A 24,349-nucleotide genomic window follows, 5' to 3' on the forward strand; every position below is an offset into this window, starting at 1 on the left:
AATCAAAAATGCGTCAAACTTCCTTCATCAAAACTGCGCAACCCTTTCCCTTTGGCATTAATCCTACGGGACATTCCAAATTCCATAACACAAAAACCCACCCTCCGCCTGTTACCAACTCCGGTCGGGCTGCTAGTGCAGGCGGTCCCTTCTCCCACCCACCCAAACCCTTTCCTCTCCTGAACGAGGAGCCGGCCGAGGCTGGCACCTGTGCCCATGACAGGCGTGCGCTAAAACAGCTTGCTCTGAATGTACACGTTAAACCCTATGACCTGACCTGACCTGACCTCGCTTCTACTCGTTTGATACTAAAGACATCGCGTCGTAAGATACACAGTACTTCCCTAATGGCCACCCATGTAATATTCTCTATAACCCACATCTTGTGGTATTAAGTCATTCGTTCATTGCATGCATTATTCATAGCACAAACGTCATAATACAATTCCACTCAAATGTACCAGAACAAAGTTCAAGTAAGTTATATGTATGCGGCCATGTGTTATATTACCAACAGTATCTAGAGCCGGTGTTTTTACGATGGTTACGATAGCCTGTGTTGCCCCACAAACACCGCTACCACCAGTTGTTTCATTGTCAGTGTCACACTGTGAATGAATATGTATGTTCATCTCGACAGAGTTTCCAAGGTTTATGTGTATACTTGCGGCCAAAACGGCAATGAAAGAGGAACGTGCTGTAGATAGTCTACTGTTAGACACGCTTAAGCGACTGTCGCTGTCGAACAGCCCCGCACGGTACCTTTAAATGTCGCATTAATAGTACTGTTGCTCTAAAAGATCAAAAATGGTGATTATAAAAGATATTTTGGTGTTGTTCTTTAGGAGTGTCGAATATATGGTTGCAGCGGGTTTCCTCTTACTATTTAGACCAAGTGTTGCAAGAACGATAATAATGCTTAACACCAAATAGCAGTAGTGAATATTGTGCTGAAGTATTGTTAAACATTCATTTCCTTTCCATTAGCTTAGGTGGCTGCTTTCATTCATTCATTTATTCATTCATTCATTAATCCATTTATTTATTTATTTATTTACTTATATTTGGGTTTTTTAAATTTATTTATATTGATTTATTTATTTTCATATTTTATTTATTTATTTATATATATATATATATATATTTTTAATTAATTTATTTAAATTTATTTATTTATTTATTTATTCATGTAAAATGTTCTTACAATTTAGAATGTATTACAGCATTTGTTTCTGTGCTCTTTCAGAATAAATACTTCTGAATAATGCTGCGCATGGGCAATGTTATGCTTGATACTGCGACGGCGATGGAATGATGTTTCATTGATTGATTTAACTGGCGGCGCTTACCCACCCGGGACAACAGTTATGTGTGTTTTAATGTTCGCGACAACATGCTCTCTCGCCTTATAAGTGATCCGCGTGACTCGCTCGAATCCAGCTGCTGATAATGATGATAGATGTAGACACATCAACGAATCTACCGAACTGAGGGATTGCTCAAAGCATGAACGTATCCATACAGCAAAAAGACATGGATTAAATATTGCAGATTCTGTACGCCGATATCTCTTTTAATATCGCACGCCCTAAGTAGACAAGCGTGCCAGTATTTCATGGGATAAACGTGCAAGTGTGCCAGTATTCCACATACCAAAAATATTATTATTTTTTTTTTTCTTTTTCTTTATGGCACAAAATGTGATAAAAATTTCGCTAACTTCGCGAAGATGCAGTTTCCTTGAGATTTTAGCATCAAGAGTGTTAGTGATTTCGGTGCTGTGTTGAGGAAGCTATGGTCTCGACCGAGCAGTATCCAATGGGTGAGGAAAACACCTATCACTTCAGTGTGAACGAATCTGGTACAGTGTTCGACTACAACATCACCGTGGGTCAGCCGACCCTTGACGTGGCCAAGAAGAACCACACGGTGATGGTGTCGTGCATCATGTTCGGGTCCGGTGTGTTCGGAAACCTTTTGGCGCTAACCGTTCTGGCGACGTCTGCTCCGGAACAGAGGAGGACGTTGTTCTACAAACTGGTCGCCGGCCTGGCCATCTCAGACCTTCTCGGGACCGTGGCCACCTCGCCAGTTGTCATATCAGTGTACATCAACAACTTCAAGTGGGTGGGAGGTTTACCACTGTGTCATTATTTTTCATTCATGATGATATTCGCTAGCTTTACCACAATGTTCATTGTGTGTGCTATGTCTGTGGAGAGATTCATATGTGTTCGCCATCCATATCTTTATCACACCCGATTGACTGCCACCTACGCCAAAATTAGTCTCCTTGGATCGTGGGCTATATCCTTGGTGATGGCGTCCTTACCTTTAATGGGTCTGGGCAAGAATACGTTTCAGTATCCAAGGACGTGGTGTTTCTTCGACTACACTAGCAGGGAGCCTTTGAATATGGTGTTTAATATTTTGTACGCTTCGATAGCGATGATAACCATTGTGGTGACAATGTGCTGCAACCTAGTGGTGACGTACACTCTCCTTCGACTGAGGAGGAAGCAGGGTTTGCTGAACGCCTTGAATGGCACGGCGTCTGGGAAGTACAAGAACAACAACAAGAGATACGCCGAGCTGCAGATGGTCGTTCTGCTCATTGGGATTACCATCGTCTTCACGTGCTGTTATTCCCCACTCATGGTAAGAGATGATCATTGTGTGTTCTTATTCCGCACTCATGGTAACTGACCATCATCTTCACGTGCTGCTATTCCCCATTCATGGTAAGTAATCACGTGCTGTTATTCCCCACTCATGTTAAGTAAGTGATTATCATCACGTGCTGTTATTCCCCACTCTTGGTAAGTAAGAGATTATCATCACGTGCTGTTATTCCCCACTCATGGTAAGTAAGAGATTATCATTACGTGCTGTTATTCCCCACTCATGGTAAGTAAGTGATTATAATCACGTGCTGTTATTCCCCACTCTTGGCAAGTAACTATCGTCTTCACGTGCTGCTATTCCCCAATCATAGTAAGTAATCACGTGCTGTTATTCCCCACTCGTGGTAAGTGACCATCATGTTTTCTTATGACCCACTCATGATAAGTAAGTGATCATCAAGTAAAATATTTGATAATTTCGATACAAGCCTCAGAGGAAAACCTCAACATTATTCTGCTAGCAGCAAGGGAACTTTTATTTGAATTTTCTCACTGATAGGACACCACACACTGCAAAATAAATGGTATACCAGTCATTGGGCACAGATTGGGGGACGGGAAAACACTGAATGATTCGCCGATGGGGTTCGATCCTAGAACCCGATCATATCAAGCATGCTAAACCCTTTCCCTAGGTAAAATTAAAACTTTTAACTAAGCATCCATCAATACACCCATTAGCCGATATATTTTTTTTTTGAGTGCTGAGGTTTTGTTAAACGAAAGTGTGTCTGTGTATCTATTGTTAATATAACCGGCCTCGGTGGCGTCGTGGTTAGGCCATCGGTCTACAGGCTGGTAGGTACTGGGTTCGGATCCTAGTCGAGGCATGGGATTTTTAATCCAGATACCGACTCCAAACCCTGAGTGAGTGCTCCGCAATGCTCAGTGGGTAGGTGTAAACCACTTGCACCGACCAGTGATCCATAACTGATTCAACAAAGGCCATGGTTTGTGCTATCCTGCCTGTGGGAAGCGCAAATAAAAGATCCCTTGCTGCTAATCGGAAAGTAGCCCATGTAGTGGCGACAGCGGGTTTCCTCTCAAAATCTGTGTGGTCCTTAACCATATGTCTGACTCCATATAACCGTAAATAAAAATGTGTTGAGTGCCTCGTTAAATAAAACATTTCTTTCTATTGTTAATAAGATGTTGTATTTTTGGGTTCCCAGCCCTACTGGAATCGGGGATAATGAAAATACAGATATAGCTGCCAAGTCTGCTTTAGATTTGCTTCATTCCAGGGTTGGTGTACCTTACATCAATCTTAAACATGATATTATCCAATATATCCTTTTAACTTGGTAAGATGATTGGAACGGTGCTGTCGCGAACAAACTTCATTATGTCAAGCCGGTCTTGAGAGAGTGTCAGTCCTCCTGTAGGCGGTGAAAGAAGGTTGAAGTAATCTTGTGTCGTGCTCGTATCGGTCATACATATTTGACACATTCATTTATTTTGAAGAAGGATCCCCCCACCTCAGTGTGAAAACTAATTGTACATTGACGGTTCACCACATTTTGGTGGAGTGTAATCAATTTTAACAGATAAGTATATATATATATATATATATATATATATATATATATATATATATATATATATTTGGAAGACAAAATGTGACGGAATTATTTCGATTCCAACCTTAGTTTATTTTGAAATGTTTTTGACATGTTGACTTTTATTCCAAATTTTAATATCCTTACCTGTGATATTCATATACTCCAAATTTTAATATGAGTGTGATATTTATACTTTGCACAGATCTTTACACTGTGTTTTTAATTATATATTAAACCACCTCGGTGGATCCATTCAGCTAATTGTTTTTTTCTCGTTCTAACCAGTGCACCACAACTGGACAAAGGTCGTGGTATGTGCTTTCCTATCTGTGGGGAAGTGCATATAAAAGATCCCTTTCTGCATTAGGAAAATGTAGGGGTTTCTACTAGTTAGAATTGCGAAATGTAGGGGTTTCTACTAGTTAGAATTGCGAAATGTAGGGGTTTCTACTAGTTAGAATTGCGAAATGTAGCGGTTTCTACTAGTTAGAATTGCGAAATGTTTCACATCCAATAGCCGATGATTAATTAACCAACGTGCTCCAGTGATGTCGTTAAACAAAACAAACTTTAATTTTTTTTATATATTGATATTGATCATCAATTCAATCCATTTTTACCATTGTTTGACACTCAATAGCCGATTTATTTTTGTGCTGGGGTGTCGTTAAACATTCATTCATTCATTCATTCATTCATTCATCAAGGTTGGGTTAAATAAAATCTTAGCAAGCTGTTGTGAAACACGCTCTTTTAAAAACCATGTCCTGACAGACAGACATTCAACAACTCGAATATTGTGGTCGAGGAGCAAAGGAATTGGGCAGAATTGGGTTTTTGCGACATAATGGCCAAGCTCTGGATGATGCAGTCCATGGATCGAAAATTTAATAGTGGAAATATAAAATACAATCAAACTTCGTTATCTCGATATTGGAGAGACCGAACCAACAAGTTCAAGATATCTACGGTTCTAGATAGACATAATTTTCCCCTCGAGATACTCTGGACTCTCAAGTTTACAGACGTCGTAATAAATATTGTCGTATCTCTGACAAAAATGTTGCTTAATAAAATAGTAATATAATCACATCTGGTCATGTGAAATTAAATTTATTTTTGAGCGATTATCACTCAACTCAAATTTACAATTTTATCTAATAGAAATAAATAAATAAATAAATATAAGTGTTCGTGATCAGTGAAGGAATTGTGAATGACCAAATATCCTGAAATAAATGAATGTGTCAAATATGTATGACCGATACGAGCATGACACAAGATTACTTCAACCTTCTTTCACCGCCTACAGGAGGACTGACACTCTTTCAAGATGTATTTTTAAAAATAATTTAAAAAAATCTAATATCACCCATGTTCTGGTACGCGCCAAATGGTCACATCAAAACAGTTACTTGAGAGTTTAGATCATACCGGAATTACAGACATAAATATCATAAGCAAAAAGCTAAGTTAAAACAATAATGTTTTGGAAACATGCTATTTGAATGTTTTGTGACATTTGAATAATGAAAAGTTAGTTTGTTGTTAGCGAAAGATAAATCAAGCAGTATACCAGTCTAACACAAATTTAACACCTATTTCGTTTCCAACTTGATTTTCGTGTTTATATCAAATTATCTCTCTCTGTCTCTCTCTCTGTCTCTCTGTCTCTCTATCTCTCTCCTGTATCTCTCTCTGTCTCTCTACCTGTCTCTCCCTCACTCCCTCTCTCTCCCTCCCTATCGTTTTCTCTCTGCTCTTTCTCTCTCTCTCTCTCTCTCTCTCTCTCTCTCTCTCTCTCTCTCTCTCTCTCTCTCTCTCTCTCTCTCTCTCTCTCTCTCTACCTGTCTCTCCCTCACTCCCTCTCTCTCCCTCCCTATCGTTTTCTCTCTGCTCTCTTTCTCTCTCTCTCTCTCTCTCTCTCTCTCTCTCTCTCTCTCTCTCTCTCTCTCTCTCTCTTTCTCTTTCTCTCTCGTAAGGCAAGTTCTAGCTCAGTAGTTAGAGCGCTCGCCTGAGATTCTTGGGTCGTAAGTCTCTTGCACTCGGTCTCTTTATATCAGACTCTCAGTTACAGAAAATTTGGCGTAGTGGTCTTAAAGCATGGAGCCATTAAACGTTTATCTTGGTAGACGCCAATTCTATCAAGGTACTGACCAACTTTGTGCCACCGCTGAAGTGAGTTCATACCAGATCGTTAACGAGATGTGTGGTGCGAAATGACATCTGGTTCGGTACCGCCGCCATTAGGATGTAGCACCACCTCCCAGGAGGGCTCAGGACAACTGCTACTTCTGTTAATGACTTGTGTGGGCTTGCGACACTTTCTGTATCAAAAAGATCAGAACTCAATGGAAATATCACGACTGAACTCATACACGTGTAGAAATCATCATACCGCTCTCGTTGCTGTAAACATCTGTTTGCAAAACCAATTACGACACAATAACAAATTCTAATAAGGAACTGTTCGTTGAATAGCACATCATCAGTACAATACTGAATCAAAGGTGATTAATTGTTAAACTATAATTATAACCATTCTTATACTTGGTGTTTAAAAAATCCCCATTTTATTTAATAATTATATTTAAAGACTGATAAACGCATGCACGTTTTGGCACATATCACGAAAAATACATCGGCTATTGGGTGTCAAACTATGGTAATGCAAACAAATAAAGTGATGATCAACAACAATATAAAAATTTAAGATTTAAACAAAAACACAGTGTAAAGAAATGTGCAAAAACACAAATATAACAGATAGATACTGACTTTTACTCATAACTTCAAGTTTGTGCTGTATTGGCCATTCTAAAAGAGAATGTTGCACCCCTGCACCACGGTGAGGTTACAGTAAGGCAGTGGAATGTACTATGCTGTCTGTGGTATGATACTTATAAAAGACCCCTTGCTGCCAATTGAATAAAGTATGCCAGTAGGTGTGGCACGGTGTTTGCCTCGTTATCTGTGTGGTCATCAACCATTATGCTGTACACCATATAACCGTAAACACCACCACCAACAACAACACCCCCCCCCCCCCAAAAAAAAAAAAAAAAAAAAAAAAAACCCACAGAGAATTGTCGTTAAATGAAACATATTTTTCTTTCTTTCTTTGTCTCTCTTTCTGTCTGTTTCTCTTCCAAGAACTGTTTTTGCCAACTAATAAAATACGCAGTGTTCATGTACAACAGAACAAGATATTAAAACAGAGACACTGTGAACAACTATCAAAGAAGGACCAACTGATAGCGCCCACACATGCTCTTCCTTGTATATTTTCCCCCTAAAATATTTCTTTGATGTTGCCAAGAGTGGGCCAAGTGATTTGCACGCTATAAAGTATCCCATCATATGCTGTGCACTGGCCTAGTTCTGACTGATTGCCGTCTGCGGCGTTTGAAGTCATTACGAACAATAAAAATCCATCTCGGCAACCCAGGATAGCATCAGCAGTGATACACTGATAGTATTTCAGGCCCGTAAAAAGGAGTTTGGGGGGTGGGGGGGGGGGGGGGGCACAATATATAGTAGAGGGAACATTATCTCTAGCTGGGGGCACAGGCCAGATTTTTGACTTTATTTATACAGAGTAGGACCCCCCAAAAACAAAAACCCCAAAAAACACAAAACAAACCCGGAACATTTTTGTCCCAGAGCGGGGAAAGGAGAGAGCTCAGCCCCCTCACTCCCCGGTTTCTACAGGCCTGTATCACTCCTAGTGTTGTTTTGAAACGCTTCTGAAATCGCACAGTAGACAGATGAGGTACAAAACCATTTCTGTCCAACAAATCTTATTAGTAAGCTATATCTATTTTTTCTTCATTTTGCTCTTTACTGAGTGTTAGCAGAAGCCTGTGTTAGAGTAATCATTTCTGACAAAATAAATGCACCTTCCCTCAAGACTCGAGCTTCAAAGCAGCAGGGTTTATCATTGTACCAGCACAGAAACATTCGGTTCATTTGTCAAATATAAATATAGTGATAGAAAGAAATAAGAGAACACACCAACACTAAAACCCTCCCCTATGGTGTCAGTAGGTTAACTGTGTTACTTAACTGATATTTAAGTTCACATTACTGACTTTCAGTTCCACATTGCATCTCTGTATTTCACATAAATTTGGTCTAATGTTAGGCTCAGACCGTCAACTGCCAGCAGAAAGTTGGTCAACTCGACGGTTGCGTTGTAACTTCCCCAACTCCCGACTTACGAAGGGTGCGCTCAGATTAACAACTAATGGGTTTATACAAAGGGAATTGAGTTGTAAGAGCGCTCAGACTAGCAACTGGACAGTCGTAGAAGTCACAGTTGGTAGTCTGAATCCTAGCATAAAATACCGAGTATTGAATACCCCCCAAAACAATTGGGTTTTTTTAAAAATCATTATATTGACAGAAGAGAATTAGGAGCAGAGTATAGTGAATTAGGTGCACAGGGGTGGGAATTCTCCTCGGATCAGCTGTTTTCCTCTCATGGAACATTGCGTTTCCTCGCATTTTAATCGTCCTTTCCTCCAAAATGTGTCAGATGGCACAGATTTTAACCTGGGATTTCAAGAATTTCCTGGACCCCTCTAGATTTTATCTTTTTTACAGTACACCAATTCCCACCCCTGGGTGCAAGGTGTGGCTAAGTGCAAGACGCCCGCGTTAGATTCCTCCGCCCTTGCCCCCTCCGCTAAATTTAAGAATGCCCAACTAACGTGCGATGGGTCGTTAGATTCCTCCGCCCTTGCCCCCTCCGCTAATTTTAAGAATGCCCAACTAACGTGCGATAGGTCGTTAGATTCTTCCGCCCTTGCCCCCTCCGCTAAATTTAAGAATGCCCAACTAACGTGCGATGGGTCGTTAGATCGCCTCTCCGTCTTACCCTTATTTATGTTATTTCTTACACCAAGCAGTGCTTCACACCAAGCAATGCTTCACGAGTCAAAGGCAGTATGTGCTATAGGTAGCACTAAACCAAATAACTTCCGGCTGGATCAAAGTTCGAGGTGCACCGAACGTTTGATAGAGAAATTAACACCACATAAATGTGAGTGTGTTGGGTGTGAAAAAAAGTAGTTTCATCTGGGCTAAAAATGTATGCAATTTTATTTCATCTAGTACCACTGTGTCAAGTAGCCTTGTGCTTGGAACATGTATGGGGTACCTGTAAAAAAAAGTACTAAAATTTTGTGCAAAACTAGGAGTGTTGTAAAAACATCTGGTTATACGGAAAATGAGACTCGAAAGGTACCATTTTCTTCAGTTAATACTTTGAGGTAGGGGTTGTAATACTAATATTTATGGATCATAGTTTGGTTGATATATTGCATATAGTGTTTTTAAGCACAATCGTTAACATGCTAGCCTATGGGATTTTATTTGATATAGTACAACCTATACTGCGGCTGTGAGAAAGTACAATTAAAGGTTCGCTTGTGGGTAATACCAATTAGTGAGAACAAAGTGAAGATTCCTTTCTTCATTAGCGTCTGTCCCGGGCAGGTGACTGGGCGACATGCCGAGAACGACGTGCTCAAGTATCACCAGACAAAGAGTGGGAGAGAATTTTAATGAGTTCCAATGAAAGGAATGTATTTACATATCGGCTCAGCACATTTTAAACTACACAAGCATGTAAACAAATTGACTCTTTTTGAGTTGCTAAGAGTATACATATCGAATTTGAGTTGCTAAGAAAATATATACCGAATGTGATTCGATATATCCATCTAACTGTTGATGGCGATCGAATAGTAGGACCATGCATCATATTCAAATCTAATAGAAATGTAACTGTTCCTATTAGCAGTATTTTTGGACCTAGGCGAATATCATGGATTTTGGTTTTTACAATAGGGTTATTTGATAACCTGAAATATATAATGATGTACGCTTTTGTTGTAATTTTAACATTTTATTTAAATCATATGAGTAAATAAGTAATACACGTAAGTATATTAGTAAGTAAGTAGGCTTACACGTAAGTAAGAAAAGAAGGAAGGAAGGATAGAAGCAAATTTTAAATAGAATCCCACCGACAGTAGGTTCATGCTACACATTCAGAAAAACTGCCAGATACTATAAAACAAAAACCCTCAAAACGTCTTTTGATTTTATTCAGATAACATTAAATTTCCGTCTACGTCTATTAAAAGAAACAAAAACTATTATAAACCTTAAAAACGAGCAGAATTCATAGATTTAAAGCTGATACAGTTTATTTAGTACTAGTGACTCGTGTTAGAATACGTCACAGAATGTCTAACAGTTACAGATTTAACAGCTGAACAAGTTCATTTAGTATCAGTCACTCAATGTTCAACAACAGCGCGCGTATCAACTTGTTAACAACAGGTGTAATTGCGTATCAGTCTAATACACAACAGTCTACTTTATTCGTATTATTCTACTGCTGACAGCTAACAGGTCCTATTGTCATTGTAAACAGTCTTTTCTCTCTTTTTTTCTATATTTAGTGCCAGAACAACTGTTTTCTTTTTCTAACAAGACCGCTAACAATAGGTTTATATAAATAACACTTGTATAATAAAATAAAATAAGCGCTGTTATGCTGCTTTTTCCCAAACCTGAAATATTGGCTATATACACTGGGGGAAAAAAAAGGATTGTAAACAAGGCAGATCTAATACAGTGGTTGTTTATAGTTTATTAATGGCGACAGAGTCGTTTATAACATATTTATGATGAATTTGTTATGGGTTTTTTAATTTGTTAACCAGCTGTGTTGTAGGTATTCATATAGTTCAATATTTCATTACCAGATAACTACTACAGATAATAATGATACAATTCCAGTGTACTGTCAATAACAGGGCTGTTCCAGTATTTTTCACATGAGGTGGTGGAGATGGGATGGAGAGGAGAGCGGGCTGTTCCAGTATTTTTCACATTGGGTGGTGGGGATGGGGGGGGGGGGGGGGGCAGAGAGTGGGCAGTTCCAGTATTTTTCACATGGGGTGGTGGGGATGGGAGGGGGGGGGGGGGGCGGAGAGCGGGTAGCACCGTAATTATTGTTTTGTCTGATTTGTTTACCATATCTTTTTTCCCTGCGTACTCTTTGCTTAAATCGGGGCTTGACGTAGCCCAGTGGTACAGCGCTCGCATGATGTGCAACCGGTCTATGATTGAACACCGTCGATGGACCCATTGAGCTATTTCTCGTTCCAGCCAGTGCACTACGACTGGTATATCAAAGGCCGTGGTGTTTTCTATCATATCTGTGGGGTTGGGACACATACAATATCCCTTGCTACTATGCAAAAACAATGTAGCGGGTTTCCTTTCTAAGACTATATGTCAAAATTATCAAATGGTTGACATCCAATAGCCGATGATAAATAAATTCGGTGTGCTCTAGTGGTGTCGTTAAACAAAACAACCTTGTTCTGTCCGTAGTAGGGGCTGTCCCAGTATTTTTCACGTGGGGTGGGGTGGGGGGAGAGCGGGTCACACCTTAATTATTTTATGTCTGGTTGCTCTGCCATATTTTCCACCCTTTGTACTCATTGATTAAATATAATTTTATTTTTATGGGTGATTGGTATATTAAAAAAATTACTCCCCACTCCCATTGGACTCAATTGTGGAACACCCCTTACGCGCTGCGGCAAGTCCTGTGACATATATGTCCACGAAGGCAAAATGCCTCCGAGCATTGACCCTGATCACAGGTGCAATAGATTGCTGATGATAACTCTAATCATTCTCATTCGCGATTTATCTATTTATATAATAACATAAACGTATAGTTTTTATATTACTTATTATATATTTTATCTTAATAGACACATGAGTTTCATTGAAATCAGACCTTAAAGGTGTATGATTATCAAATTTATAATTGGTAATAAATAATTGTAAATTTGTTTATTCCACACATATTTGTCTATAGTATATCAAAATTGTAATATGCTGACACTCGGCACAAACAATGGCTTTCTAAAAAAGAATCCTGGGAAAATATAGAAATGTTTTTAAAAAAAAAACCCATCTACGTGACAGTCAACAACCAGTTAGTCAACATTAAACAGTGGAAAACTTGTACGCCATAACTGTAAGTGTATTCATAGAATTAATGGTGGAAAACATGTACGCCATAACTGTAAGTATATTCATAGAATTAATGGTGGAAAACATGTACGCGATAACTATAAGTATATTCATAGAATTAATGGTGGAAAACATGTACGCCATAACTGTAAGTGTATTCATAGAATTAATGGTGGAAAACATGTACGCCATAACTGTAAGTGTAAGTGTATTCATAGAATTAATGGTGGAAAACATGTACGCCATAACTGTAAGTGTATTCATAGAATTAATGGTGGAAAACATGTACGCCATAACTGTAAGTGTAAGTGTATTCATAGAATTAATGGTGGAAAACATGTACGCCATAACTGTAAGTGTATTCATAGAATTAATGGTGGAAAACATGTACGCCATAACTGTAAGTGTATTCATAGAATTAATGGTGGAAAACATGTACGCCATAACTGTAAGTGTAAGTGTATTCATAGAATTAATGGTGGAAAACATGTACGCCATAACTGTAAGTGCATTCATAGAATTAATGGTGGAAAACATGTACGCCATAACTGTAAGTGTATCCATAGAATTAATGGTGGAAAACATGTACGCCATAACTGTAAGTATATTCATAGAATTATAATGGTGGAAAACATATACCCGATAACTATAAGTATATTCATAGAATTAAAATGGTGGAAAATATGTACGCGATAACTATAAGTATATTCATAGAATTAAAATGATAGAAAATATGTACGCGATAACTATAAGTATATTCATAGAATTAAAATGATAGAAAACATGTACGCGATAACTATAAGTATATTCATAGTATTAATGGTGGAAAACATATACGTGATAACTATAAGTGTATTCATAGAATTAAAATGGTAGAAAATATGTACGCGATAACTATAAGTATATTCATAGAATTAAAATGATAGAAAACATGTACACCATAACTATAAGTATATTCATAGAATTAAAATGGTGGAAAACGTGTACGCCATAACTATAAGTATATTCATAGAATTAAAATGATAGAAAATATGTACGCGATAACTATAAGTATATTCATAGAATTAAAAGGATAGAAAATATGTACGCGATAACTATAAGTATATTCATAGAATTAAAATGGTAGAAAACATGTACACCATAACTATAAGTATATTCATAGAATTAAAATGGTAGAAAACATGTACGCCATAACTATAAGTATATTCATAAAATTAAAATGGTAGAAAACATGTAAACAATAACCATAAGTGTATTCATAGAATTAAAATGTGAAACCATAAGTGTATTTATAGAATTAAAATGGTAGAAAAAATGTACACCATAACTATAAGTATATTCATAAAATTAAAATTGTAGAAAACATGTACGCCATAACTATAAGTATATTCATAAAATTAAAATTGTAGAAAACATGTACGCCATAACTATAAGCATATTCATAAATTAAAATGGTAGAAAACATGTACGCCATAACTGTAAGTATATTAATAAAATTAAAATGGTAGAAACATGTACGCCATAACTATAAATATATTAATAAAATTAAAATGGTAGAAAACATGTAAACGATAACCATAAGTGTATTCATAGAATTAAAATGTGAAAATATAAGTGTATTTATAGAATTAAAATGATAGAAAACATGTACGCGATAACTATAAGCATATTCATAGAATTAATGGTGGAAAATATGTATGCGATAACTATATTATTAACTTTATTCATAAATTAGTGGTGGAAAATATGTACGCGATAACTGTATTGAGTATATTTACAGAATTAATGGTGAAAAACGTGTACGCGGTAACTATATCCATAGCATTAAAATTTAACTATTATGTTATATGTTTGTCGTAATTAGTCTAGACTATTAACTTAATTAAAGCTATGTTGATAAATTGCTCAAATTAGAGCTGACTGCCGGCGTGTGGGAAAGAACAGTTGTTTTACCTTGATATTCTTTGATCTTTCTTTAGGCGAGTCAGGTTCTTTCCCGACACACGTGTTTGGAATGTAGAACATCTTCAAGTCCTGTATAAAGTTTCATACTTCCTGACAGCGAACAAGCGCAAAGCTAAGGAGATGGTGAGAGTCAAGTTTAACTGCGACCTCACCATCCAATCCAACCTACATGGGTGTAATGCCTCGCAAATTGTGGATTTTGTTTCCCTTTTATTTCTGTTTTTGAGTAATCACGTTTGTGTCGCCAAAGGCATCATACAACATATGGAATGCATTGTTCTTTCTTGTTGGCGGAGAGTAGCCCTGTGGTAAAGCGCTCGCTTGATGTGCGGTCAGTTTGGGATTGATCACTGTCGCTGGGCCCATTGGGCTGTTTCTCGTTCCAACCACTGCACCACGACTGATGTATCAAAGACCGTGGTCAGGGCCGTAGCTACCGGGGAGGGGGGGGGGGGGGTGTGTTAGAAAATCCAGAAAAAATTATAGAAACATAAAGAAAATTCTCTTCTTAACCGTTTAAGGAGTTTTTGACTATTAACTACTCAGTTGCCCCCCCCCCCCCCCCAAACAAAAAATACTAGCTACGGCCTTGGTGGTATGAGCTATCCTGTCTGTGGGATGTGTCATTAAAAAGATCCCTTGCTACTAATACAATACAATACAATACAATACAATACAACAGTACAAAAGTGTTTATTCAACTTTAAGGCCTCCAGCCAACAGTACACCTATTTCATTCAGTTGCATACAAACAAATTTAAATAATATATATAAACGTGGTATATATTCAAGTTTCAATACGGTGTATAAACAATTACGTGTAGTTGCTACTAATGGAACAATATAGCAGATTTCCTCTCTAAGACTGTCAAAATTACCACATGTTTCATATCTAATAGCCGATGATTAATAAATAAATGTACTCTAGTGGTGTCGTTAAACAAAACAAACAATTTTCTCTAAGATTATGTCAAAATTACCAAGCGTTTGACATCCAATAGCCGATGATTAATAAATCAATGTGCTCTAGTGGAGTTGTTAAACAGAACAAACTTTAACTTGGTTCTTTCTTGCAAAACTAATTCCTATATCTATAAAAACTATATCTATCTGCTGTTGAATGGTGAAGTATCATTGCCGGGATACATATGTGACATGGAAAGTTAAGGCTTGTTTTGTTTAACGACACCACTGAAGCACATCGATTAATTAATCATCGGCTATTGGATGTCAAACATTTGGTAATTCTGACTCGTAGTCATCAGAGGAAACCCGCTACATTTTATTTTCCAATGCAGCAAGGGATCTTTTATATATACTCTCCCACAGACAGGAAAACACATACCATGGCCTTTGTCCAGTTGTGGTGCACTGGTTGGAACGAGAGAAAAAACCAATCAGCTGAATGGATCCACCGATGTGGTCCGATCCTGCGATGCATGCACCTCAAGCGAGCGCTCAACCCACTGAACTAAATTCCGCCCACATATGTGACATGGATGGCAAATAACAAATCAAAGAATGCTACACCCCATTTACTTCAACACGGAACATTAACGATTATTTACTACCGCTCAGTCGATAGTCGATAACCGTGCGTGCGCATGTCAAACCGCATCAACAGGATGTAAAAACCTATATTTCTGTTTTCTTTATTGGTGGACATCTCGATTGCTGACTATTAAAACCCCCACAAACAAACAAACAAACAAACAAAAAGAGTTCGGACTACAGATATATACATAGTTGTTTTAAAGGGTATCTAACGAGCGAATGAGTATTCGAAAAGTTTTAAAATAAATTTAAATGCCTTTTCCAACTGAAACCTATGTACGGTCATATTGCTTATAGTTAACTTCAGGTTCAGTCAAGTCAATTTCAGGTTAACTTGTACGTCACAGTCATCGATTCGACTGTGCTTTTTTCATTGGATGGTATGGCATTGGTGACCTGGTCAACACCTTGCAGCAGCCAGTCGTAGCAGCCAATTTATCGAACGTGTATGTGTTAACGAGTATGTGTTATCAAAAATAAACTAACGGGTGTGTAAATATATATATATATATGTATGTATATATATATATATATATATATATATATATATATATATATATATATATATATATATATATATATATATATATATATATGTAGCAATTTCAGGACATACTGTTTCTTGCGGAGATTGATATTCCGACCAAAAGTTCACCATGTTAAAAAAAGACCTTAAAGTTAGTTTTCTTTAACGACACCACTAGAGCACATTGATTTATTAATCACTGGCTATTAGATGTCAAACATTTGGTAATTCTGATATACAGTAGTAAAGGATCATTTAAATGCACCATCTCACATACAGGATAGCACATACCACGGCCTTTGGTATACCAGTTGTGGCGCACTGGCTAGAACGAGAAATAGCACCGACGTGGATCGATCCTAGAGCGACCGCGCATCAGGTGAGCTCTATACCTCTGGGCTACGTCCTGCCCCGTCCCCGTTGAACGCCTGTTTATACTGCATGTGTTTCACGCCCAATGAAACGGTGTTATGTGCACGCACTAATAACTTATAACCTCTTCAATGAGTATAACACACACACTTTACGCAGTTTTATGGACTTAGGTGAACCTAGCTTAACATAGATTATGCAGGGTTTTTTTTTCCTAAAGGAATGCAACTTACGGTACATTAATTTTTCAACAAACTGTTTTAATCTTTGAAGTTACTCTACATTAGCCAATGGCATTAACAGCACTGGCGTAGCCAGGATTTTAGATTAGGGGAGAGGGGGTAGGGGCAACCCACTATTGGAGGGGGGAGGGGTGCAACCCACATTATGTATGTATGTATGTATGTATGTATGTATCATATGTATGTATGATTTTATAAAATTTAATACAGTAAAAAAAAAAAAAAGGTTCAATAGCGAGGGGGCATGGCCCTTGCAACCTCCCCACCTCTCTACGCCACTGAAATTTAACAGGTCGGCCACGTATGCGTTGTGCAATGTTTTTTTTGTAAAGCACTCATAGTTTTTCATCACTGTCGGTAGTTGGTTTACCCGATCGACCCGTGCTGGTTCTAATTATGTGTGAAAGGTTGGCTTGTTTTTAGCGATTCATTTAAGTGACCCAGGTGAACTTATTAGAGTAACTGTTTGCTCGGTTCCTGAAGTACAAAGAACTGCAGCACAGGTGTATGTATAATGTAACACAGAGGTCTGCATACATCTTGAGACAGTTTGATAATGGTTGCAGTGCACCAAATTGAATGCTTCCTGCCCGATACCAAATCAGTTTCCATTGGCGGCAATGTTAACATTGTCGATTACAATTAAAGGGACTGACCTGAATTTGCTTCCATTGTATGATCTTTCCAATTAGCAGGGTTTTTTAATGACGAAAATTACATATTAAATATATTGTGTTTGTTTAGAATATCAGAGTCAGTCTGTACAAACAAGGTGTTTGTTGTTTTCCTAATGTTTGTAGTAGTTCAAACCGGATTTTACCTCCAATAATTTCGTACAGACGAAAAAATGTGTTACGAAGTGAAAAGAAAAATGCTTTGTACAGACATTAGCATACGACCGCACTTTATACTGTGGTTTTACATAATTGTATAAATAATATTGCCATATACATGTACTTACCTTTTCCGACAGCCAATAACCGATGTGTATTTTTTGCTGTGGTGTCGTTAAACATTCATTCATTAACGACCGCAAATACATTGTATTTACAGACACTGGTATTCTAAAGAAGAAAATATATTTAATATGTAATTTTAGTTGACTGAAAGACTTTGTCAGTCGGAAGCATCTTACAATGGCTACAAACGCAGGAATGTCCCTTTAATAGAAGCAATGTATCATTCTATTCGGGATACCTCCAAATTATTATCATGAACATGACCATCATCGTCATCATCATCAGCATCATCATCATCATCATCGTCATCATCATCATCAACATGTTCGTCGCGGTCACATTTGTGTTCATCAAAATGAATCAAAACGTGTGTTCCTCCTCCTCCTCATCATCATCATCATCGTCATCAACAACAACAACGACATCGCCATTTTCTGTTTTTGTCTTCTTCATCTTCTCTGTACGATTCAACTCTTTTCTGTAGCCAAACATCACTGGGTCATCATAACAAGTATCAATCATAGTCCGGTGTCGACTCGTTGTTAATTCAGGTCTGTAGAATATGCGCGATTAATGAGCGTGATTTCGTATGCACTTAGGCAAATGAGGCATTCTGGGAATAGGACGACGTGGATGCCATAAACCAGTCACGATATTCACACGAACCTCACGAACACATTCAACACAAACATTCGATATGTGATGGTGCTAAAACCTACATATCGTCGTAACGCATGATCATTCGTTTTACGAATCAACACTCGTTTACTGAATAAATCAACAGTTGGTTACTGAATCGACACTCGTTAAAGGAATCAAAACTCGTTTAACGAATCAAAACTCGTTTATTGAATAATTCAACACTTTGTTACTGAACCAACACTCATTAAACGAATGAACTCTCGTTTAACCAATGAACACTCATTTATTGAATGAATACTCGTTTACTGAATCAACACTTGTTAAACGAATGAACTCTCGTTTAATATGTCAACAGTCGTCTGATGAATCAAACTTGTTTAATGTATGAACACTCGTTTTAATGGAGGAGCATACGTTCACTAGATCAACACCTGTTCATTGAATTAACATTTGTGTTGATCACAATGAATCAAAACTTGTGTTTATCATAGTGATTCTGTAGCACATTTCCATCGTCATGAATCAACATTTTAGTTGATGAATATGGTAATCAGCACTCGTGTTAGTGCTAACAAATCAACACTATGTATTTTGTAATTAATCAACATTTGTCTTTGTGTAATCCATGAAACAAACGTTTTTATGATAGCGAATCAACATTTGTGTTCGTGTTATGGGAATGAATCAAAACATGTCCGTTTTAATTAATCAACACTTGTGTTCCTTATAATGAATCAACACATGTGTTCCTTATAATGAATCAACACATGTGTTCCTTATAATGAATCGACACATGTGTTCCTTATAATGAATCGACACTTGTGTTCCTTATAATGAATCGACACTTGTGTTCCTTATAATGAATCGACACTTGTGTTCCTTATAATGAATCGACACTTGTGTTCCTTATAATGAATCGACACATGTGTTCCTTATAATGAATCGACACTTGTGTTCCTTATAATGAATCGACACTTGTGTTCCTTATAATGAATCGACACTTGTGTTCCTTATAATGAATCGACACTTGTGTTCCTTATAATGAATCGACATAATATTAGTCAATATAGACTAATGGGCCCTATTTCTCGTCACAGCCAGTACACCACGACTGGTATACCAAAGGTCGTGGTATGTGCTATCCTGTCTGTCGGATGGTGCATATAAAATATCCCTTGCTACTAATGGAAAAATGTAGCGGGTTTCCTCTCTATGACTGTGACATCCAATAGCCGATGATTAATAAATCATTATGCTTTAGTGGTGTCTTTAAACAAAACAACCTTTTTTTATAACCTTAATTTAGACTTTTATTTCTGTATTTGTTTTTCAGATCTACGTGTTCCTGTGTCAGACGAGCCTGGTGACTCTGTTCAACACGGACAAGGCCATGCTGCTGATGGTTCGGTTCGCGTCCTTCAACCAGATCCTCGATCCCTGGGTCTACATCCTCTTCAGACGTGAGCTGGTGTGGAAGGTGGTGCACGCGGTCAAATTCCTATTGCGCATTGAAAACAGTCAGGACAACCTTGACCTTACTCGGGTCAAGAAGTTGGACGACGACTCATGTTGTGCATTCTGTTTGCACTGTCTCTGTGAGCCGCCCGCCAAGGGAGGCAACTTCTACGCGTCCCGACCAAGTATGAGCTACACCCGGTCGCCGTCGTACATACGGCGTCTGAGCGGGGAGAGCATATACGGCAACGGGAACGTTTCGTCCAAACTCATCATCAAACCTCCATCCCCGCAAGACGCATTTGTTTTGAAGAATTTCACACCGGTCGAACAACCAAACACATAAGCGTGCCAACTAAATACGTGTATATATGGAGTGCGAACTCGAATTGCCAACTAGATATATGTGGAGTGCGAACTCGAAATGCCAACTAAATATATATGGAGTGCGAACTCAAAATATAAGAGTGCCAACACAGAATACAGAGTGCAGACTGGACACATATCTTAAAACTGATTTAAATATCAGAGCCTTTTTATTTAATTAAAAAGCTCATTGGTGATATGCATTTATGATTTAAGAAAATATACATTTATTTGAAAATTTAATCGGACGTTGAAATTGTTGTGTGCGTCCCTCTCTCCATATATGCGTGTGCGCGCGTTTGTCTTAATGAGAACGAAAATGTTATGTTTGAAAGAGAGAGAGAGAGAGAGAGAGAGAGAGAGAGAGAGAGAGAGAGAGAGAGAGAGAGAGAGAGAGAGAGAGAGAAGAAGAAGAAGAAGCTGATTAATGAGAAACAGACAGAGAGAGAAGGATAGATAGAGAGAGAGAGGCGTGAGAGAGAGAGAGAGAGAGAGAGAGAGAGAGAGAGAGAGAGAGAGAGAGAGAGAGAGAGAGCAAACGACACAGGGTATAATAATGTACATGTAAAGACAAATTAAGATGGCTGAATATAGCTATATTAGCAGAAAATTGCCAAATGTATATACAATAAAGTTACACCTGTACGTACAGGTACTTGTAGCCACTCGTTATTTTCTCTGCTGAAAATTTAAGTCCGCCATAAAACATAACAGTTGATATCAATGATATTTAGAGGATACTCCATGAGTGTCTTGTGATATCATAATTTATCAGCACAAGTTGATAAACGTATGAAATCCCAGGCTTGCCGAGGATTTTTATACTTTTATCAACGAATGCTGATAAATTATGATATTAAAAGACACGAGGAGGGTATTCTTTTTATCATCCATTATCATTCTTTTCATTTGCGGCAATTGTAAACAATATCCGTAATGTGGGTTGAATGTCACTGTATTTGGCAGCGGTAGACTCGTTAACTAGCTGAACGACAGTGGCGTGACGTCATCAATTATAGATTTAGAGCTGAAAAATACAGTGACGTAATAAAAGAAGCGATATCTCCTTAGAGAATATCGCAGGAGATATCGCAAATTATAATACCAGCGATATCTTACACGAAAGCCTTTAATGGATGATAATATTTGATATTGTATATATGATCATTAAGTCATATCCCCAGTGTCCTGTGCAAACCTTGAATCTCTATTTTTTATCTTCCATATATTTGTATTTCTACTGAACAACAAAGGCAGTTCCATGTCTTGTGCAAGCCATGTAAAATGCACCATCTTGTACTAATATTTTTCTTTTCTCTTATTTATCCACCTCAACAAAAAGGTATATGTCACTGTGTCAGGATGCGCAATAGTTTTTCATTTCCCCCGAAAAAATTGCAAAATGCAGATACGAAAATTGCACAAGACACCAACGATATCTTATAAACCGTATCTCGCATACGAGTGAATGTGAAATTATAGGAACACGCCAACAGCTAATCTGAGAATTTGTCTCTGACCTGAGAGTATCAACGCAAACACTTCTTGACAGAGAGATTCTCGAAATACTTCACTCCCATCTTGACATTTCGTTTCGTCTTATTGTCACGGAAGAAAATAAATTGTCTTCAAAGGATGGTTTCGTTCATACAAACACACTGAGACGAGAGAGAGAGAGAGAGAGAGAGAGAGAGAGAGAGAGAGAGAGAGAGAGAGAGAGAGAGAGAGAGAGAGGGGGGGGGGGGGGGTGGGGTGGGGGGGGGGGGGGGGGGGGGGGGGGGGGGGGGGGAGAGAGAGAGAGAGAGAGAGAGACCCCAAAACAAAAACAAACAAACAAACATGATTTTAAAATATATCTTAGCATAGACAGAATCCAAAAGATATTTTTATAAAAAATTTTTTACTAAATTAATTATGCTAGATATAGTGAAATGACCTTCTAATCAGGGACGTACTCAAACTAAAATAACTGGGTGATGGCAGGGTGCAGTAAAAAGGGAGTTGTGTCAGAATAATATAGGGTCTTCTCCAGCACAACAAAAAGGACACTTCTATACTAAAAAAACAGTTTTGGTAGTTGTTTTCGGGGTGGAGGCAAGATACGAACCTGTAGCACATACAATACAATATGTTTGATAATATATACCTAAAGAAACAACGTATGCGTCTCTAGAAGGGACCGACGCCATATAACCGTAAATAAAATGTATTGAGTGCGTCGGTAAATAAACCATTTCCTTCGTTCCTCTAGAAGGGCATGTGCATGTTATATTTCATTTCAACTTATTTTCGTGCTTGTGTCCAATTAAGATTCAAGCACGCTGTCCTGGGTACACACCTCAGCTATCTCGGCTCTCTGTTCAGGACAGTGAGTTAATTGTTAGTGGTTAGTGAGAGAGAAGAGGGCATAGTGGTTTTACACCTACCCACCGAGTCGTTAAAACTCGCTCTGGGTAGGAGCCGGGATGCGAACCCTGTACCTACCAGCCTTATGGCTTAATTACGACACCACCGAGGCCGGTGCATGTTATAAAGTATCTCGACAATTGCGAATAATAGATAACTCTTTTTGAAGAAACACGGCTTTGTCATTCAGATGTGTGAAGGCAGTCTTAGAAGTGGCAGTCCTCTAGGCAAGACAAGAAGAAAAATGTGTCGTGCTGAAGAATGGCTGTCCTCATATACACGAAATATCTGACGGTGATTTATAGGAGCACACTATATCTATATCACAACTCTATCGAACCTCGTTTAACTTCACAATATGTGAAAATATATTTAAAGTAACAAATAATATTCATGAAAAATTACATCGTCTTTCTTTAAGCCCCTTGTTTTATTTTGTTTATTTTTATTTTATTTATTTTAGGTGGGTTTTTTTGTGTAGCATGTAAAAAAAAGAAAGAAGATCGAAAATTGTGAATTAAAGAAATAGATACATTTTAGGTACATACAGTCTGAAAAATTCACGCTCTTTTACCGCTGTTTATGAATGCAAATGGTTTTATCATTGCAAATAAGATCAATATAAATCGCTGGAAGAAAAATTAATATATTCGTGTATATTAAACAATGAGAAAGTACTGAACTGGAAACGTGGAGCTGCAGTTTATACATTGTAGAATACTGGAATGTTTATAAATGTTTCTGACTAGAATGGGTTGCTGTGGAAATAAATGCTGATTACGTATTCATGAATATTTAAAACGGTACTGGAGATTCTTCTTGTTTGGCGGATCGACACCGAGACTGTTGGGGATCTCTCTAGATGGTTTCCAGCTACCACATTTACATTTATTACTAATAAGAGAAGAATCTAGTTCAGACATAACCTTTATGATGAAATTCAATAAGACTTATTTTTTTCAATGACAAACGGAATATGTCGTGACACGTGAATACCAAATACAGAGAAAAGTAATACGTCTCTATATTCATACTTGTAAGCTTGACGTTTAAAGTACAGTTCAATGTTCTTACTGTGAGCTTGACGTTTAAAGTACATGTCATTGTTCTTACTGTAAGCTTGACGTTTAAAGTACATGCCATTGTTCTTACTGCAAGCTTGACCTTTAAAGTACATCTCAATGTTCTTAATGTAAGCTTGACTTCTAAAATACGTTTTAATGTTTGTTTTTATCGTAAGCTTGACGTTTAAAATACATTTCAACGTTCTGTTCTTACTGTAAGCTTGACGTTTAAAATGCATCTCAACGTTCTTACTGTAAGCTTGACTTTTAAAATACATCCCAAGAGAGTATACTATCAGTGTATCACTGCTGATGCTATCCTGGGTTGCCGAGATGGATTTTTATTGTTCGTAATGACTTCAAACGCCGCAGACGGCAATCAGTCAGAACTAGGCCAGTGCACAGCATATGATGGGATACTTTATAGCGTGCAAATCACTTGGCCCACTCTTGGCAACATCAAAGAAATATTTCAGGGGGAAAAT

The 24,349-nt window shown here is 37.9% G+C and overlaps 1 protein-coding gene across 1 annotated transcript in view; it reads left to right on the top strand.

Annotated features, from left to right (window-relative positions):
- Positions 1 to 20,800, top strand: part of LOC121375520 (prostaglandin E2 receptor EP4 subtype-like) — a 58,199-nt gene extending 37,399 nt beyond the window's left edge. The window contains exons 2-3 of the mRNA XM_041503012.1: positions 1,247 to 2,658; positions 19,907 to 20,800. Coding sequence (XP_041358946.1) covers positions 1,795 to 2,658; positions 19,907 to 20,374 — 1,332 coding nt within the window. The 5' untranslated portion in view covers positions 1,247 to 1,794 and the 3' untranslated portion in view covers positions 20,375 to 20,800. The remainder of the gene's footprint in view (positions 1 to 1,246; positions 2,659 to 19,906) is intronic.
- The last annotated feature ends 3,549 nt before the right edge of the window (positions 20,801 to 24,349 follow it).

Source organism: Gigantopelta aegis, chromosome 6 (assembly GCF_016097555.1).
Source record: "Gigantopelta aegis isolate Gae_Host chromosome 6, Gae_host_genome, whole genome shotgun sequence".
Taxonomy (NCBI): domain Eukaryota; kingdom Metazoa; phylum Mollusca; class Gastropoda; order Neomphalida; family Peltospiridae; genus Gigantopelta; species Gigantopelta aegis.